This window comes from Embiotoca jacksoni, unplaced genomic scaffold (assembly GCF_022577435.1).
Source record: "Embiotoca jacksoni isolate LCO1_2020_lvr unplaced genomic scaffold, fEmbJac1.0.p SCAF_16, whole genome shotgun sequence".
NCBI classification, from domain to species: Eukaryota; Metazoa; Chordata; class Actinopteri; family Embiotocidae; genus Embiotoca; species Embiotoca jacksoni.
In genome coordinates this window covers 12,886,043-12,906,589 of record NW_027185296.1, presented here as the reverse complement: position 1 = coordinate 12,906,589, position 20,547 = coordinate 12,886,043, and the positions used below count along the sequence as shown (strand labels likewise).

The 20,547-nt window shown below is 40.0% G+C and overlaps 1 protein-coding gene across 2 annotated transcripts; it reads right to left on the bottom strand.

Annotated features, from left to right (window-relative positions):
- Positions 1 to 37: 37 nt before the first annotated feature.
- podn (podocan) lies at positions 38 to 20,273 on the bottom strand. 2 transcript variants are annotated; one of them, XM_069150982.1, is made up of 11 exons: positions 20,115 to 20,273; positions 13,830 to 14,123; positions 13,644 to 13,737; positions 11,581 to 11,645; positions 9,426 to 9,535; positions 9,182 to 9,338; positions 8,913 to 9,028; positions 8,517 to 8,730; positions 7,877 to 8,320; positions 7,140 to 7,288; positions 38 to 2,936 (listed from the first exon to the last, which is right to left on the bottom strand). In XM_069150982.1, the coding sequence occupies exons 2-11, from the start codon at positions 14,103 to 14,105 to the stop codon at positions 2,801 to 2,803; spliced, it is 1,761 nt and encodes a 586-aa protein (XP_069007083.1). In that variant the 5' UTR covers positions 14,106 to 14,123; positions 20,115 to 20,273; the 3' UTR covers positions 38 to 2,800. The 2 variants fall into 2 exon arrangements, with proteins under 2 accessions (XP_069007083.1, XP_069007084.1); XM_069150983.1 differs by having other exon boundaries at positions 20,141 to 20,273.
- Positions 20,274 to 20,547: the final 274 nt, after the last annotated feature.

The following is a 20,547-nucleotide window of genomic DNA, read 5'->3' as shown; positions in this document are numbered from 1 at the left end:
GTGCTGAATTTTAGGAAACACACAAGCTTCTTCAGCCTTTAAAATAATTTATTGCTGTGTTCACGGACTGTATACAGTATGTGACAATACAATACTGTTGTTTCTGAGTGTGGCTGCATTCATGAAAATATAGTGAGTGTAATGGGAGGTGTATTTTCAGTGTCATATAAAAATGTTAGATACCTCTTTAGAAAAGAGCAGCAGCAGTGTGGGTTTAAGCTTTGATACAATAATATTGCTTTTATGTTTGGAATATTTTATTCATGATTACGTGGCAAAATGATAACAGGAAAATGATAATGAGCACATTTATCCAGACTGTAGATAAATCACTGCTTTCTGCTGTCATTAAAACTCATAGCTGCATTTTGATGTCACTTTTTGACATCGTCTGAATGATTTGAGTGTCGTGCTGAAACAGTACGATCAATACAATCAGAGACACAATGGAGGGAAGGTCCAAAAGGTAGGTACCGAGTGTTCTATGTTGTCCGAAGTGAAATGGAGGCAGAACAATCACTGAACCTTTTTTTGGAGCACGATTAACAAAAATGTGAGAAAATAGAATTCATCTCATGAATGCTTTTATAAACAGGACGACAGAAGACATGACAATTCTGAAGTCCTGATCAAATGTTATTTTCTGCAGCACATGAAACATTCAAAATCACATCTAGAGTGTTTATGCATCGTTAGCTGTGAATCACTTGTGCGTTGATATTTCAAGGTCCCCTGTGGAGTTTTTAGCCTCTAGGTGGCTGTAAAGAAGAAGCAGGAAAAAAGAGGACCACCAGCCAGTAAACATGAATATAATAAAAAATACACATTACTTTTCATTGTGTTCAAGAAAACTCCACAGGGCCCCTCAAATTCTACCAGAGAAAAGAGGTCTCTGCCAGGAACCACAAAAACACATTGAAAAATGCAAATACAGTGAATGGCTACTTGTAAAAACACTCGCTATGAATCGAAGGAAAATGATGCTTCTTAAAATGAAGACTGCAGAATTGTAACAACAGCTTTTCCAATGTGAGGCTTTGCTTTTTAATATTTCGTCTTTTCTATTTTTATTATGAACTGAACACTTAACATCTTTGGATTGTTTTGAATTATATCTGCTGACATCGGTAATTTAAGTATTCAATTCAGGCTTTTACAATGTAAAAAATAAGCATTATATTCAGCAGTTATTGTAGTTCTGTTGGTTTAGTCTGGTTATCTTGCCACTCCAATGGCAAACTGTTTCACAGTAAGGAATATAAAATCACTTTTTTAAAGCGGGGAAGACAACGCAACCACTTAGAAAATGATGGAGAGGGATGCACACAGCGGGAGCAAAATCTGCAGTTTCCCTCTGCTTCACTGATTCAGAAACATTTACATGGGAAATTTCACATTGGCTTTAGAGAATTTTTTTTTTTATAATAAAGCACAAAAAACAATAACATGATTGATGTTTCACTTCAACTGTAAACAACAAATAAAAAAAAAGCTCATATACAACCCCATTTTCTAAAAAGTTCTGACAGTGTAAAATGTAAATAAAAATAGAATGGGACGACAAGCAAATAATTTAGCCTCATATTCAATTGAAAATAAACAAAAGACAAATTGAATGTTAGAACTGATAAATTTGATTGTTTTATGAAAAATATCAGCTCATTTTGAATTTGATGGCAGCAACACGCCTCAAAAAATGTGGGACAGGATCATGTTTCCACCGTTTTGCATCACTTCTTTTAACAACACTCTGTAAACGTTTTAGAACTAAATTTACCAGGTGCTGGTGTTTTGAAAGTGAAATGTTGTCCCATTCATGCTATACATACAATTTCAACTGCTCAACAGCTCGAGATCTCCTTTGTCAAATTTTCCGTTTAATGATGCTCTAGATGTTTTCAATGATTGACAGGTCTGGACTGGAGAAGGTCAGTTTATCAGCAGACTCTTCTACTAGAGAACCATGCTGTTGGAATACGTGCAGAATGTGGTTGGACATTGTCCTACTGAAAAACGCAAGGCCTTGCTTAAAAACGAAGACGAACTGTGTTCACAGACGATGGTTTTCACAAGTGTTCCTGAGCCCATGCAGTGATTTCCACTCCAGAATAGTGTGTTTTTAATGCAGTGCTGCCTGAGGGCCCGAAGATCACCACCATCCAATATTGGTTTCCAGCCTTGTTCCTTGTGTTCAGAGATTTCTCCAGATTCTCTGAATATTTTAATGATATTATGAACCGTAGACGATGAAATCCACTAATTCTTTGTAGTTTTACGTTGAGGAACATTATTCTTAGATTGTTGAACTATTTTCCCACACAGTCTTTCACAGAGTGGTGAACCTCTCCCCATCTTCACTGCTGAGAGACTCTGCCTCTCTGAAATCATCTTTTTATACCCAATCATGTTACTGATTCAACTGAGTGTTTCTTTTAGCATTACACAATTTTATTGTGCCCTTTTTCCAACTTATTTTCAAACATGTTGCTGGCATCAAATTCAAAATGACCATATATTTTTTCTTGTAAAATTTCTCAGTTTCAATATTTGATATGTTGTCTTTGGTCTTTTTACAACTAAATATGGGTTCACATGATTCGCAAATCATCGCATTCTGTTTTTATTTACATTTTACACAGCCTCCCAACTTTTTTGGAAACTGGGTTGTCAAAAAAATGCATTACTAATCAGTAACTTCATCCGGTATCCTGCACCAGAAATATATGACTCTGCCACTCATTTAAAAGCCCTTTTTGTCTTCCACACAATGCAGTCCAATGTCAGTTTAACTGGGTGTGTCTTATGTTTCCGGCTCCTCCTCCATCTCTTGTTTAAAAGGGAGGTCTGTGTTTCCTGTGCCGATATCCAGCACTTGCAAGTTGGACAGGTGTGCAAAAGAGCTTTCGTCCACGGAGTCCACAGACAAGCGGTTCAACCTTAAAAGGGGGGAAAAAAAGAGAGAGAAACATTTTCAAAGTGTATTTCTCTCTGGACATTTTATCAAATTAACTTTTTCTCCAGGCTTTCAGAAGCTAAAGGCAAAACTCCTAACAGCAGAGGATGGTCAACAAACAGCACGAGGCATTTACAAATCTGTCAAGCAGAGCATCACACAGCTTCTCTCCACTCGGGGATCAGTATCATGGGACCCATCTGTCTACCACGGATGTTACACTGGACCGACAGGTGCTGACCAACTCTACAGCTGAGCATTAACAGAAACACCTGGGATCAACTGCATCCACTCACATCTATCAGTCAAAATGCTTGCATACGTTGTCTATGAACTTCAACAGATAGCCAACATGCAACTCGCGTGCAATTAGTAATGAATAGACACACACATAAATCCTCCTTCCACTTCCCCCACTGATGCAAGCATTCCAGTGGCCCTAAATTGGCTCAGGGCCTAAGGCTCCCAGCTGTAGGGGGATTTTTTGGGGGGGAGAGGGGGGGGAGGAAATGTGGCAACAGCTGATATGAAAAACACGACAAGCACAACAGCCTGGAAGGGGTCAGGGCCGGTAAACACAAGCCATAAAGCAGCAAGGTTGAGGTCAGACTGAAAACCAAAGAGAACAAAAGCCTTGAAAGCGCATGTCCGAAACCTTCTTACTCTGGTCTGACCGCTGCTTTCATCTGCAGGGCTTGTGGATATAAGCCTGCACTATGTGGAATAAACCAAAGTGGAAAATTTGCTGAATGCCCACAAATTAGAGGAGATGGAGAGATTAGATACCAGGCTGCACTACTCTGCAAAATGAAGCTCAGTCAGTGAGTCCAGCGCAGAGGAAATTCTGCTGATTGGTGACCAGAGTACAAGGGATGTTTCTATAAAAGGCTCATTTTATGAGGTAAAATCTTAATCACATAACATGGAAGACATCACTGGAATCATTGAAATTAAAGTTTGAAAATTTTAACTTTGCTTGAAAGTTTAAATTTAGGTTTAAACATCTGTAAAATCCAGTTTACAAGAAAGTTCTGATTGGAAAGAAACCAGTGTAAAACCTACCTGTCAAAAGTTTGGAATCACCAACTCATTTGAAGGTTTTTCTTTATTTTTAGTATTTTTTTGTTGTACTACTGCAATACGCAGAACAAAACGGAAGACATCACAACAATGAAATAACACGTTTGGAATCATATAGTTAACAAAACAGTTAAATATTGCACATTAAATATGGTTTTAAATGTTAGATTCTTCAGGGTCGCCACCATTTTGATCACAAGTCTTAACAAGAAGTTAAGCAGTCGCTTTGCACAATGTTCATCATAATCAACAGCGGCCACTTGAACTTTAAACAAGACTCATTAAACAAGAGATAATGAGGCAAGCAGAAGGCCATTTTAGTTTGTTCATCCGCACAGCAAGCACTTTATTAAGCACATACTGGGATGGGCCACTGTTCTACATCTTCACAACGTCTTGTGAAGTTTCTTTTGCATCCTTTCTGCAGATCTGTCAGCTGCAGCTCAATGGGAGGCAAAAACTTGTTAAGTGCTTTGTCGATTGCTCAGGTTAAAAGGTAAGATATGACAGCAGACTATTTACTTGCTGAGAAACTTCTGATTTGAATAAAAGTTGAAATTTCATTATTTGCATATCATATTTCTTGAAACACAGTTCCCAGTGTGCTCGTCTCATCGGTGTGTTGTTCAGCAATTTGCACTCCTCTACGTGAAGGACTGCAGACGCTTACCTATGATAACAAGCATGTTTTGACTCTGTCACTGTCTCTTAAATGATTTTGTGTTAGGAGAAAAAGGTCCTGCTGTTTTTGTTCAAAGAGAGATGGCTTGTTTTATGCCCTGCAGTTACAATATGTTGTGACTGAATTTATTGGTTTTTCATCAAATCTGTTTTTGCCTACTGTAAAAAAAAACTAAACAAAACATTTTGATTTTTTTTTTTTATTTGATTTTATACACTTTATTAATCCCCGAGGGGAAATTTCTTCACTACAGCAGGGGGGCTTTCAAGGGGGAGCTGCTGCAGCAGGCTGCCACTAGCACGGCGCCAGGTAACCTGACCTGAGGTGCATGTTTTTGGATGTTTCTTACTGCAAAAAGGATTAAAGGAAGTGCACTAGGTTGGTTCAAATGATGTTTATCAGATAGATTTCAATTTGCTCATATTAATGATGCCTTTTCCACTGCCGCAAAAGTTAGTCATTCAGTTCCACGAGGTTCGATGCTCGGTCTGATCCTTTCACATTGTACCTGTTTCCCTTAGGCGATACACATATTGAGGCTTGGTTGATTACCATTGTTATGCAGACCTGAACATCTTTGAAATTATCCGACCGAATAGTTCCTCTGGATGACATCGCCTCAAGCTCTAGCAACACTGTGAGGAACCTTGGTGTCACATTTCATGAGGATTTGTCCTTTAACTCACACATAAAGCAAATCTCTAGGTCTGCGTTCTTCCATCAACGCAATATAAAATAATGAATCCGGAAAATTCTGTCTCGGCGCGACACAGAAAAAGTGTTCCATCCTTTTTGTTATTTTGAGGCTAGATTATTGTAATACCTTGTTGTCATGTTGTCCCAATAACTCTTTAAAATGTTTGCAGTTAATCCAAAATGCTGCAGCAAAGGAATTCAATATTCTTTTCCTTATTTTAAAGATCCTGTAGTACCATGTCACCTTACTGGAGAGCTTCTCAGAGTGCGGGCCTGATTGTTGTCCCCAGAGTTTCCAGAAGTTGAATGGGAGCCAGAGCCTTTTAGCTTTCAAGTTTCTCTCCTGTGGAACCAGCTCCTAGTTTGGGTTCTTTTGGACAGAGCCAGACTTGTGGGTTCCCTCGACGTGTTCCAATGTGTACTGGCATACTGACACTCACTATTTTGAGTGGACAAGTGCCTTCACACCATAGGAGCATGCAGTGCACTACAAGTGCCCAGATGGCGCACTCAAAACGGTCCAATAATTTTGGCTAAGATCCCCATTTTTGCTACGTAGCAGAAAGAGAGGGAACACCGACTTAAAGTATTTACAAATGAATAGGTCTAAGGAAGCTGCAGCTGTTGCTGAGCACCGCTCAAAAGTGTTCATTTCTTCACTAAGTAACAATATAGTACTATTAGATAGAAGGCAACAGCATGTTTATTGTGTGCGTTAAACAGAGGGCTTAAAAACGGAATCATTTCCTGGTAAAATAATCAAAGCTGCAGATATTTTGACAGGTGATGCATTTAAATGCTGCGGTTATTTCTGTTTAGCGCAACACTACAACACTGTCCTTTCAAAAAAGTCTAAGAAAGAGTCTAAAGAGTCCAAACATGTGTGAGTACCATATTTTAGTGTGCCAAGGGAGGTTTATCATTTGGAACACAATCCCTGTTTCCAGTCAAACGTCGTGAACTAAATAAGTCTCGGTTTTAACTAACACATACAAATATTAAAATTAAATGTTTGAGTTTCTATCTACAGTTTGTAGAGTCTGACACTAACATAATTTAAACTGAGTCAGATTTTTTTTACAAGCATTACCTTTCTATTGTCCCTAAAATCAATCATGAGCTGAAAGTATAAAAGCAGAGGGACGCCAACATACTGTGATTATATCTAATTTCAGCTATTTTTTTGAACACTTGCGGAGCAGAATAAACAAAAGCAACTATTTTCTTCCAGCTGTTCCTCAGAATGAAAATTAAACATTTGTAAGGCATCACCTAACAGATTTCCACAAAGGCCAGTCCCTGCATGAAGTAAAACTGCTTTACAAACAAGTTTGAACAAGAGCTTAACTCATTCCACCCGGCACGTTTTTGTTCCAGTACCACCCCGATACTGTTATTAAAACACAACCGACCATTTTACAAAGGTTGGAAAACCTGGTACTTTCACTGAAAGTAGTACTGCTGTGATTAAAATGGATGTAGTAGGATACGTGTTTCTTATCCTTGTTAATGGCCTGACAGCTGCACAGCTTTCAGGCCAGCTGTCAGGCTGTAACTGATTGAATTACTGAATTTGGGGAATGTTGTTCAGGTGGAAATAACAACAGCTTTGGATGTAAGGAGTTAAAACCAGAAAGAAAAAAAAAACAAGGAAATGACAGTTGTCTGTAATAAGACTGGATCTAATAACTAAATTCTCCTGGCTGATGAGATCTGCACGTCCCTTACCGGAGGAAGATGCCTTTAATGTTCGGAGTGCCTTCAAAAGCTGAAGCAGGAACACTGGAGATGCGGTTACTTTGCAGGTAGAGGTACTCCAGAGACTCAGGCAGGTCAGAGGGGATGTGTGACATCTGGTTGCCAGACAGGTCAAGCGTCTAAAATTGCAAGATGGAAAATAAATAACGAATACATGAGTACATTTTCACTTATGTATGTAAGCAATAACCGTTTTCCACTGCAAGACCCAAGTCAATGCTTTGAATATGCACATTCCAGGTTTCTGGGATTGCTGGTGGTGTTGTTGATTGTGATAGGGCAGGCAGGTGTGTCATTGTATTGTAAACAATATGATTATGGTATGCTCTCTTTCTGGTGTCTATCAATATTGCAGATACAACAAATGATAACATTGTTAAAGGGAAAAAAATAGGAGAGCCAAAAACAAACAAAGAGGTTCAGTGTGACGCAGTGGTTGATTGGACCCATTAGTCCATTAGTCTTATATCTTATGTTGACATAAACATGAAAGGAAAATACTTAATTTTGTAACAATATCTGTGCCATTGACCCAACAATTATTTGTCCCAGAACCACTTCACTTCACAAAACAATGAACATCCTGGTGTGTAGCATAGTGGAAGCACATGGAAGGACGTCGCACCGAACCGTACAAGGTTGTTGAACGTTCAGGTTGTTTGTGCAGTGAATAAGTAATCTGAGCTGTTTCTCTGTACGCCACTCACTGTGAGTGCACTGAGCTCCATCCAGGCTCCCTGGTAGACCGAATTCAATTTCAGCTGGTTGTCACTCAAGATCAGCTTTCGGAGCTTCTCCATGCCCGTCAGTGCCCCATCTGGTATGGAGTTGAGCTGGTTGTTCTTGACTTGGAGCACTTGCAGACTGCGTGGGAGACCCAGGGGCATCGAGTGGAGGGTGTTCCCTGAAAGGTCCAGCTTTTCCAGGACCCGCAGCTTCCGGAAGGCCTCGCGGTGCACCTTGCCGCTGGTCAGCTTGTTGTAGCTGAGGTTGAGTTCCGTCAGCGTGTACAGCAAGGACAGGTCGTTTCGGCTAATTTCAGAAATCAGGTTGTGGAGCAGCATCAGGGTCTTGGCTCGCCGAGGCAAGCCCCGAGGAACACGCTCCAGCAAATTGTTGTACATGTGGAGAGTGTGCAGCTTCTTCAAGCCCTAGAGAAAACACAGATTTCAGATTCAACAGGGTAATTTATTGTTATGCACCGTATGTACCAGGAGTTGAGCGTAAGATCTCCTCCAGTCCGTCCTGATAAATTAACATGGTTAAAATAAAATGTCCACATTTTTATATAAGTATCTTTCCTGCAAAAGATTTTTTTTTTTTAATCCAAGTAAAAAAGAAATGTACCTGGAAGGCAGCAGGGTGAATGGAACGGGAGCGGAGTCTGTTATTGTGGAGCAGCAGGTACTCAAGGTTTCGGACGGAAGTTAGAGCATCTCCAGGGATGCTGAGGATGGAGTTTTTCTCCAAGTGGAGCAGCACTAGATTGCGAGGCAGACCTTTGGGGACGACGCTCAGGTTGTTATATGACAAGTCCAGACACTCCAGGCTGCTCAGTTGGCTGCAAGGAGAGAAGGTAAGGATGTTATCAAATCAGTCCTCTGATCCTGCCCTGCATGCTTTCTCCAGTGATTGTGCTTGACTTGCACACACTTCAGAACACATTAACACTTTTGCAATCAAGGCTTTTCTCTTTCTACACTTGGAATTTGAGCCAAGATGTTAAAAGACGTTAAAATGTACCTGAAAGTCTCGTTGTCCATGCCCTCGTTGCTGAGGAGGTTGTTCTGGAGATACAACTCTCTGAGGTTGATCAAGCTGTCAAAGGCCCCTGCTGGGATTTTCTCCAGCTTGTTACTCTGCAACAACAAGAATGATTCTCATGTTGTCATAGTTACCGCATTCAAGCAAGATGTAAACATTTCTATGTCATCCGCGTAATGCCTCAGTACTCCAGTTTGTAATTAGATCATTTATTTTCCAAATACAATGATGTGTTGGAGGTGCGACACCTTCAGATGGAGGCGGTAAAGAGAGGAGGGCAAGTTGTTGGGGACGACCCGCAGGAAGTTGCTGGACATGGTGAGGATCTCCAGGTTGTCAGAAGCATTGAACATGTGATCAGGAAGCCCTGCATCAGTCAGCTTGTTGTTATGGAGATACACAGACCTGGGAACCATCAACACACGGGATACGTGTTAAAGGACCTCACTCCAGCAAGCAGCGGCAAGTTTACACAAACACACACAATCCTACCTCAGCTTTGGTTTGTGGCCAAATGTATATGGGTAGATCCTCGAAAGCTCATTAGCTGCAAAATCAGCACTAACCAAAGACGGTGGAAGAACCTTCGGTGCTGAGGTGAGCTGCAGGCAGAAAAAAACTAGCATGACGGCACATTATTCTAAAAATGTTATTCCTCTGTATCAGTGAAAGTGACTTTTTGAGAAAAGAAAACTGACAAGATTAAAATCACCAGTGTTTACATTAATGTTCTCTCTCAAAATACATCTGAAAATCAGTTGATCTGGTTTTATTCTTGCAGTTTGCATCCTTACTCCAAGCATTAGTCCACAACAACAGTTTCTTTCAGCTACAAGCTTCCCCCTGGTTTAAATAAGAACTGTAGCCGTGCACATTGATGCTGGTCCGGATCTAAGACTACTCGACTTAGACAAGTCAAACCTGGATTAGATTATCACAAACTGTGGAGCTCAGAGCTTAAAGTTGTTAGCCTTAACTTGTTCACTCAATCGAATCAGAAGATAACCTCACACATTTGATTGTTACAATTACAGCTAGAACACATTTGTTTTTACTGGTTGTAAGAGATTCAAATAGTAACACCTAAACACATCCATAACACCAAACTGAAGGCCTCTTCAGAGCAGCTGCAGCTCTGCTCACAACAAGAAGCTGAAATACGGTCGACAGCAGATGATTGCGAGGAGTCTTCACATGATTACTGGGAGAGGAAAGAAGAAAAAACTCAATTCTCATCCACAAACCTGTTTTCACTTTCAGGACTTTTCCTCTTCTCTCTGATTTCTGATGAGATATCGGATCATTTGAACATTTATTAAAATGAAACCATGTGAGAAGTTAAGAAGGATGTTGTTGGAGCTGTTAACAACCCAGAGACATGTGAATTGTGAAGCCGAATAGTGCTAGAAAGACACTCGCAGACAACACGGTGAATCTGTTGGATTTTAACAGCTTCTTATTTTATCCACTGATTCAAAATCCAATATTTCCCTCTGAAATATAAAGTATTTCATCAAATGTTACTTCCCACCAGTGAGTGATAATTAGTACATGTTAGCATGCTTGGTTGTGACGGATCTCCAACCTTCTGTAGTTTCATTTTGACTTATTATTTAGGGGAAAAATCAAGCCGTGGGTTTGCAACCTAAAATCTTTTGTCACGGCGTCCCTTATATGTTTCTGTCTCCAGCAGAGGCTTTATTTTTCTACATATTTATTTAAAGAGCAGGCCGTAACAATAGTAAACACTACATTCATGTTTTCACTGTTTCTACGGGTCATGCTAACTTTTGAATTCTCCACCTGCGTTGCATAAATTCAGGGAAACCAACAGTCACATCAAACAGAGTGTATCAATGCAACGACTTCATCCTCCCTGCAGATTTTTAAACTTCATTCCTGCAGCTTTTCAAAATGATGTGATATTTAGTTGGAGCATTTGAAACATTTGTTTTTGAAAAATGCATAATCACAAACTTTATAACCTTAACAGGTGGCTTTAGAGATGGAAGAGAGGAGCGGACTCATATTAATAGTTTTTCTGGGTTGCTTTGAAATGCAAAACCTATTCTAGGATATAAGTACAGTATTGAGTATGTGTGCAGGTTTAAATACTCGCTATAACACATCCCGTGTGTCCTCTCCAAAGAAGTGTGTTGTGTGTGCAGCCTCAGCCCTGCTGGTTGCTCCTCTAGTGCAGAGCGGTCCACTACATCGTACAAAGAGCAGAGAATGTAGGAGAAGCAGCGCTGAGATTAGATGTTCCTTTAGTGCTCTCTCCTGTATAACGTGGTTTATGGATTAATGCAGCATGGGTGTCTTTGAGGCTTAGTGAGCACTTAAAAGTCATCTATTCTTCCTGGGTGCTGTTTGTCCTATTCATCCCAGCGAAGGCACAAACATATCTGTCCATCTTTTCTCTCTCGCTCTGCGTGTCCAAAAGGGTCAGTAACATTTCAGCTGCAACCAGCTGGCAGCGCCATACTGGAAGTGATTACAAGCATAAGCTCAGCCTGACTGCCACCTCCCTCTGCCAGCACAGTCAGTCAGAGTACAATACAATACAATACAATACAATACAATACAATACAATATTGAGTACACATTTTGAGTGAGACATAAAAAGACATAAAGGAATATGGCTCACCTTGTTATTTGCTAAGTATAAATAAGCCAGCTCTTCTAGCATCTCAAACCCTTCATCTTCAAGACCTGTAAAAAACAAAACAAAAAAAACAACATAATGCATTGTGGGTCGATATACCTGCAATCATACAAGTCAAAAATACTGAATGTAGTTCTCTTCAAACACAAGCTTTCAGAATCTGCTTCACTGCTGTGGGAGTCAGCTCACAAAGAAAATCTTAAAAAAAGATATTTAATATCTTTTTGTAGAGGGACTATGTTTAGAGTCAGACGAAATGCTGAAGTGATATTACTCAGGTCAACTGGTGTAAGGGCTGATGAACCCACCAACACATTACACTTCCTCCATAGATGTAGAAATTCTGCATCACTTTGCCGAAAGCAGTCATGATAATACTTGTAGTAATTAAAAAACTCCACATGGATGTTAGCCATGTTAAAGGCTGGATCTTCTCTGGAAGGGGGTTGTAGCAGCATCTGTCTGGCTCAGTGTGACGAAGTGTGCTCAGCCTATCAGGGCAGAGCAGACAGCCTTACTGCTTTATTATTGGCTGTATTAAAATAAATGTACGTATGGTCCCAGAACAGTATTCTGATGAATTAACACCATAGACTGTATATAAAAGTGGACGTAGCTTTTGGCTCTGAAAAATTAGGCCGATGCGGCGGTGCCTTGAACTGCAATACCACCAGGTGCCACTAGAGGTTGGCTTAAAAAAAAACTGGTTCCATAGACTCTCGTAAAATTCTCAGTCAATACAATTTTCTGTATGTGATTTGTTTAATTCAATCTTCCAGATTAGTGTTCTGGAGGTTCATCTCAATATAATCCCGTTAATTATGAGAAGATAAGCTTCAAGAAGACCTGTTTTTGGGGGCGTGTCTGTTTGATTGACAGGCCTGTGGTGCAGTCAGGTTACAGTTATCGGTGGGCGGGACGTAGTATCGCCGAGTGTCCAATCAGATTTATTCTCATACGACATATAATTACAAGAGCAGATATTTAGGCTGTGGTAAATTACTTTCCGTGTAAAACAAAAAAATAAAGGACATTTACTGCAAACACCAATAAATAGAGTCAAAGTAGTAAAAGTGACTTAGTAGCTGCACAACTCCAGCTGACAGACAGTAGCTAACATGTCACTCCTGATCATAATAATATTTCATATATATATTTATATAATATATATTTATATAATAATATTTGTATATAATATATATTGTATATAATATATATAGATATATATATATACTGTACTGTATATACTGTATATACCGTGCATTTTATATTTTATATTTTTTACTGCTATTTTACTGCTATTTTATTGCTTTCTATTATTCTATTATTATCTATTGCTTCCTGTATGCTGCTGTAGCGAAAAAATTTCCCCTCAGGGATTAATAAAGTAACTACCTAACCTAACCTAACTTAACCTAACCTAACCTAACCTAACAGAGCAGCAGAGGCTTGATGGATTATTAAACTGAGTAACGGGCTATTTTACAGTTATGAAATTAACTTTTTATTTCTAAGAAGAGGAATTTATTTTTGCAAAAGTTACAGTCTCTTCAAAAGAGTGAGCTTCACCTTGAAACTTTCCCAATGATGACAATTGACTGTGATGTCTGTGTCAATAGCAGCTTGGATTTCTTGGACGTGACTATTGACCAGAAACAAACGCCTGTTGCTATAGGAACACTGGAAACAGTTGACAAAGAGCCAAAAAATTGTATTTCCTCCGTAACTGTGTATTTTAAAGATTTTTTTGCTCTTAGAAATAAGTCAGTCAGCCTCAATAAATACACACACACACACACTCACACACAAGCACGCACGCACGCACACACACACACACACACACACACACACACACACACACACACACACACACACACACGCGCACACACCAAGCAGTGCGATGGCATATGAGCTACTGATCAAACTAAAACGGCCCCAGGCTGAACTGTCAGTCAGACACTGTGACTTTGTTCAGATCAGAAAACAAACTTTCCCAACATGAGTGTCGTCTGCTCAGTGTGTTGAGATGGAGTCACAGTGTTTACCATCTGTGGTGAGCCAGTTATTCTGAAGGTTGAGAGTCTCCAGCTGATACAGATGTGAAATGTGCTCCACAGTGATCTCCTCGATCTTGTTGTTCTATCAGGGGACAAGATACAGAAAATCAAATGGCACGTGGGAATATTGCACTCTGAGCAGAACAATAAGACGTGCGAGTTGTATTTAAACACCTGCAGAGAGAGCTGGCGGGTTTCATCAGACAGCTGGGCAGGGAACTGTATGAGGTCGACTCCGGCGCAGTCCACTGCCCCCTCTGCTGTGCAGCTGCAGTCCACAGGACATTCGAGAGGCTCAGATTTCGTCACCGTCGTTTCGATGTCGGCCTCCTTTATCGGCTCTTCCTCCTCCTCTTCCTCTGGTTCGACCGGGGCCTGGCAACGCACCAACACCCAGGCCAGAAGCAGCACACTCAGGGCCTGCAGGATGGAATGCTTGAGAAAAGCCATGTCCACCGCAGAGCTGTCCTGTTGCACAAACATGGACAGCAGAGTCAGAGACATCAGGTCGCAGAGTATTTATATCATTTATATCATGTTTTCATCCAGCAGATACAAAGCGACGTTCATATTTGTCTGGACGAGTGTTTCACACCATGTGTTGAATATAAGTCCAATATTAACTGTCCAGCTGTGTGATCATCTGTCTGCTGCTCAGTGCTGTTCAGGTGGTGCACAGGGGATCTTTAAAACTTTACCTGTGAACTGATGAGGCACATAGAGTGGCAGGAAACAATGACCCGAACAGAGTCATCTGATTATTCTCTGTATGTCCATCACTCAAAGTGACACGAGTCCAATTACGCTCATGTTTCGTCACTTGAGGCTCACAGAGCTACTTTGTGCTAAATGCTAACATCAGCATGCTAACATGCTCACAGTGGAAATATCAAAATGTTGTTGAGTGGGTATAATGTTTTATATTTTATGTTGGTGTTAGCATGCGTATTTGTTAATTAGTGCAAAACAAAAAGCGGATGTTTCTTTCCTTAGTAGTTGGTGAGATGAAGATATAATTCATAAAGCACAAAAATGTTCAGTATTTCCTTCATTATGTTCTCCAACACTACGCAGCATTCTCTGAATTCAACTGTGTGGGTTTATGAGGTGAGTCTTTTATTCACAGCAGGTGGTCCAATTTTACACATCTGAGTTTGAATCCACATCCAGTTCTGCACTCTAAAAAAGAAAAGCTTATACATATATATATATACATGTATATTTATATATATATATAAATATACATGTATATATATATGTATAAGCTTTTCTTATATATATATATATAAATATACATGTATATATATACACATATATAAGCTTACACACATATATATATATATATATACATATATAAGCTTACACACATATATATATATATGTGTATATGTAAATATATATACTTTTTTATAACAAAATATAAAACATATATATATATATACAGTGGGTACGGAAAGTATTCAGACCCCTTTACATTTTTCACTCTTTGTTTCATTGCAGCCATTTGCTAAAATCAAAAAAGTTCATTTTATTTCTCATTAATGTACACTCAGCACCCCATCTTGACAGAAAAAAACAGAAATGTAGAAATTTGTGCAAATTTATTCAAAAAGAAAAACTGAAATATCACATGGTCATAAGTATTCAGACCCTTTGCTCAGTATTGAGTAGAAGCACCCTTTTGAGCTAGTACAGCCATGAGTCTTCTTGGGAATGATGCAACAAGCTTTTCACACCTGGATTTGGGGATCCTCTGCCATTCTTCCTTGCAGATCCTCTCCAGTTCCGTCAGGTTGGATGGTGAACGTTGGTGGACAGCCATTTTCAGGTCTCTCCAGAGATGCTCAATTGGGTTTAGGTCAGGGCTCTGGCTGGGCCAGTCAAGAATGGTCACAGAGTTGTTCCGAAGCCACTCCTTTGTTATTTTAGCTGTGTGCTTAGGGTCATTGTCTTGTTGGAAGGTGAACCTTCGGCCCAGTCTGAGGTCCAGAGCACTCTGGAAGAGGTTTTCTTCCAGGATATCTCTGTACTCGGCCGCATTCATCTTTCCTTCAATTGCAACCGGTCGTCCTGTCCCTGCAGCTGAAAAACACCCCCATAACATGATGCTGCCACCACCATGTTTCACTGTTGGGATTGTATTGGGCAGGTGATGAGCAGTGCCTGGTTTTCTCCACACATACCGCTTAGAATTAACGCCAAAAAGTTCAATCTTGGTCTCATCAGACCAGAGAATCTTATTTCTCATAGTCTGGGAGTCCTTCATGTGTTTTTTGGCAAACTCTATGCGGGCTTTCATATGTCTTGCACTGAGGAGAGGCTTCCGTTGGGCCACTCTGCCATAAAGCCCCGACTGGTGGAGGGCTGCAGTGATAGTTGACTTTGTGGAACTTTCTCCCATCTCCCTACTGCATCTCTGGAGCTCAGCCACAGTGATCTTTGGGTTCTTCTTTACCTCTCTCACCAAGGCTCTTCTCCCACGATTGCTCAGTTTGTCTGGACGGCCAGGTCTAGGAAGAGTTCTGGTCGTCCCAAACTTCTTCCATTTAAGGATTATGGAGGCCACTGTGCTCTTAGGAACCTTGAGTGCTGCAGAAATTATTTTGTAACCGTGGCCAGATCTGTGTCTTGTCACAATTCTGTCTCTGAGCTCCTTGGACAGTTCCTTCGACCTCATGATTCTCATTTGCTCTGACATGCACTGTGAGCTGTAAGGTCTTATATAGACAGGTGTGTGCCTTTCCTAATCAAGTTCAATCAGTTTAATTAAACACAGCTGGACTCCAATGAAGGAGTAGAACCATCTCAAGGAGGATCAGAAGAAATGGACAGCATGTGAGTTAAATATGAGTGTCACAGCAAAGGGTCTGAATACTTATGACCATGTGATATTTCAGTTTTTCTTTTTTAATAAATTTGCACAAATTTCTACATTTCTGTTTTTTTCTGTCAAGATGGGGTGCTGAGTGTACATTAGTGAGAAATAAAATGAACTTTTTTGATTTTAGCAAATGACTGCAATGAAACAAAGAGTGAAAAATGTAAAGGGGTCTGAATACTTTCCGTACCCACTGTATATGTGTGTGTGTATATATATATAGAAACCGGCTGCAACAACTTTTTGAGTTTACTCAACAACAGATAATGTGTTGTCAACTTGGGTTGAGATGTTTAACCAAAGTAATATCTTTACTTGGTCTAATTTAAGATTACTATTACGATCAACTCATGCTGAAGTTAAGAATACTTCAATTATTAAATATTGTATATAATAAACGTTGTGTTTAAGAAATTGATGAAATAACATTAACAGCACTTTAGTTTTTGTTGATAGAACCTTTTAACTTAAAATGTTTTGTTACTTCAACTTCACCCCTTCGTTGAGTTAACTCTAAAAAGCTTTGCAGCTGGTTGCCATATTTGTTTGAATTTTTCTCAACCTTTCTTTTCTTTTTTTTTTACAGTGTTTTAATCAGATAACTGAACTAAAGCAGAAGAAGGACTCTGTCTGGCTCTCACTACTTATTGAAAATGTTGACATGTGTTTAAAATGGGGGGGAAATAATATAATGAGCTCTTCCAACAGGTCATTACAGTCTGTGAGCACATATAGCTCTCCATCCTAACGAGGCAGCGAAGGCTCGAGAAATAGCAAAGATCTGTGAGGATATTCCTCCCGAGTGACTGATTTACTTGGGAGTTAAGGTTCAAAATACCAGCAGCAAGTTCAGTAGCACAGAAGTTATGTACACAGTGTACACAGTTACTTTAATGGGTCATTGTATAGATTTTGGACCTTTAAATCCAGTTATGAGTCAGGAGGAGGACTCCTCAGACTGTAGGAACATCTGGATAATGTCTGAGGAGGCTCTGGAGGATACAAAACCTCAAAGAGATGAAGTGGTATAAAAACAGGCGAGAAATCTGTGTGCACGTTTGCTTAACCAGGCTTCTAGAAAATATTGCAATGGAAATGAAGGTGCTCCCCGAGCATCTTAGCCTGACAGCAGATGTCAGGATAACAGTGTTGGTATGTCACAGCACCACTTTGGTCCAGACTGGAATATCTCAACAACTGTTGAGTGACATTGCTTTCAGATTTCATGACGAAAGTTGATTTGGCTGTTTTTGGTGAAATGTCTTCATAACAGTTGGATGGATTGTCATGAAACTCGGTGGAATTTAAAGGTGTAGGCATCTATCAAACAGGTGGGTATACTAGTTTGGAGTGGCATTATGGAAAATGTAGGATTGATAGGTTTGGGAAATTGTGTCACTGGAGATAAAAAAAAAAAAAAAATTCAGATACTTCTATGCCCTCTGCTGCTTCAGTTTGAACTTTTTATGGGAAGTGTTCCAAAAGTATGAAAATGTTAAATTGCTGGGTCGCCACCTAAAACCATCTTCAACCCTAAAATGCATGGGTGTTTTTCAAACACTAGAAAAACACATTCTATGGGGCAGATTAAGCCATATCAAAGTTATATTGTTTGTATCCTTTTCAGAGCACAGCATTGATAACAAAACACAAAATATATGTTTTGTCTTTTGTTGAATTTAACAAAATGTTTTTTATAGATGTCAGAAAATTATATTTTTCTAAATGCATTAATATTTCTCAGTGCAGACTGACCATTTTCATGTTTATACTGCCTTATCTTGCACAGTAAAGGCCAGTTTATTCTCCACCTCCCCTGTAGAGATCTGAGGAAACGGTGTATCTATGGGGGTAAAAAGTGAGAGCTCCCTGTAGTTTTCCATGAAACAGGATTTTTACATGTTTTTTAGTCTGACAATAAGGAAACACAGAATTTAGCTACAACTTGCCAGCTGACCTCATTTTTTTCCCGAGCTGTGGCCACAGCAGCTGAACCGTAACATTTTCCAGCAGCATGTGCGCTGCTGAGAAATGTTCTGGCTTCACAAGTTGGAAATTTGTACTGGAATACTACTAGTATTAGAGGGTCGAGCTCCAGTGACTGGATAATATTTATCATCAGTTCTTACTGCTCCTGGGGAGCTGATTGGGTGTATTTTAACTTTAGCACCGTTCAGAGCTCAAATAGCTTCGTTATTTTACAGCTCTGGATCTGCTGGTACGACCCCTTTTCCCTAAAAAGTTGGGACACTGTAAAATGTAATTAAAAACAGAATGTGATGATTTGCAAATCCTTTAAACCCACATTTAATTGCAAATAGACCAAAGACAACATGTTAAATGTTGAAACTGAGAAATCTGATTATTTTATAAATATATAAATATCTGCTCTTTTTGAATCTGTTGTCAGCAACACGTCTCTATAAAGTTGTTCCAGGATCATGTTCACCACTGAGCTGCATCACCTCTTATTTTAACAACACTCTGGAAACATTGGGGACCTGAGGAGACCAGTTTCTGAAGTTTTGAAAGTGAAATGTGGTCCCATTCTTGCCTGATAGAGGATTTCAGCTGCTCAACAGTTCAGGGTCTCCTTTGTTGTATTGTTCATGTCCTGATGCTCCAGATGTTTTCAATGATTGACAGGTCTGGACTGCAGGAGGTCAGTTTATCAGCGGACTCTTCTACTAGAGAACCATGCTGTTGGAATACGTGCAGAATGTGGTTGGACGTTGTTCTGCTGAAATAAACAAGACCTTCCCTGAAAGAGACGTTGTCTGGGTGGCAGCATATGTTGCTCCAAAACCTGAATATATCATTCAGCATTAATGCTTCCTTCCAGATGTTCAAGCTACCCATACCATGTGCACTAATGCATCCCTGTACCATCACAGCTTGATCTCTTTTCTAATTTCACACACAAGCATTCACAAAAATTTACAATTGGATGAAATTAAAGATTTAATAAAATAATATAAATGGAGACGTTTCCAATCGTCTGATGAGCACAAGGTCAGCAGTGTTGATGTGAAGCTTTTGTTTTGGTGAAGCCAAGAAAAAGCCCTCTAATCATCTCCACTGATGTTGATAGAAAGCACTCAAGGCAACTCTCAAGGCAAACATCTAACAGCCATCCATCAGGGAGCCTTTTCTGCTCGTCCCAACGCAACGACTACAGGAGGAAAACAAGAGCATGTCCGCAGAGCAGCAAACATCCGCCCACAGTGAGCATTTACTGGACAAGGCTGACCCCGAGCAGAATAAAAACATCAGAGAGGAGATTAAAGCCACCGCAAAGTCAACAACACTCTCTTCTTACCGTAGAGAGACTCAAAGTGAGAAGTGTTTGAAAGAAGAGATGCTGAGCAGTTTAAAAGTCATCCTCCAGTTTTCTCGCTCTTTCTCAGCTGAGCATTAAAAGTGACTTCACTTCACTGTAACATGCATCTGTCTGAAACACACATGCCGAATGATGCTGGCACTTAAAGCCGTGTAAACTCTACATAACAAAACAGCCACTCATAAAACATGCAGCAACCAAGTCTGCAAAAGCAACATTCTGGTCAACTACTCTACTTTACCTCTTTCCAACAACGCTAAAACGCACCGAAGTTTGACGTCCAGTCCAAACACAGGCTGTCCCATAGCAGGCGAGGAGTCCCGCAGCAGACACCCTCCAGATGTGAGAGAGAAGTGGGAGAGGGAAAGTTAAGAGGAGGAAAGGCAGGCGAGGGTGAAGAGGAAGGGAGTGAGAAGGAGAGACAGCTCTGACCTGACAGGAAGCCAAAAACAGGAATTCTTTCCTTGTTTTTACTCGATTTTCACCCCAAGTATCTTTTTTTTTCTCCTCAGAGAACTGCAGCTCCGCTTTCCATTTTAAATAAGTTTTTGTTGTGATTACTTTTGGTACATCTTCCTCTGGGTTCCACTAAATCATGCCTAAACACAGTTTGTTCTCGGGGAACACTGACTCTTAAACAGTGCACAGCACATTATTGAGAAGAGATGCTAAAT

Excerpts from the sequence above, each read along its gene's own strand:
- podn (XM_069150982.1), bottom strand. The coding sequence starts at position 14,105 with ATGGCTTTTCTCAAGCATTCCATCCTGCAGGCCCTGAGTGTGCTGCTT. Across the intron at positions 11,646-13,643 it reads TAACTGGCTCACCACAGATG|GTCTTGAAGATGAAGGGTTT; the intron begins GTAAACACTGTG and ends TGTTTTTTACAG. Across the intron at positions 9,029-9,181 it reads TTTACCGCCTCCATCTGAAG|AGTAACAAGCTGGAGAAAAT; the intron begins GTGTCGCACCTC and ends TTGTTGTTGCAG.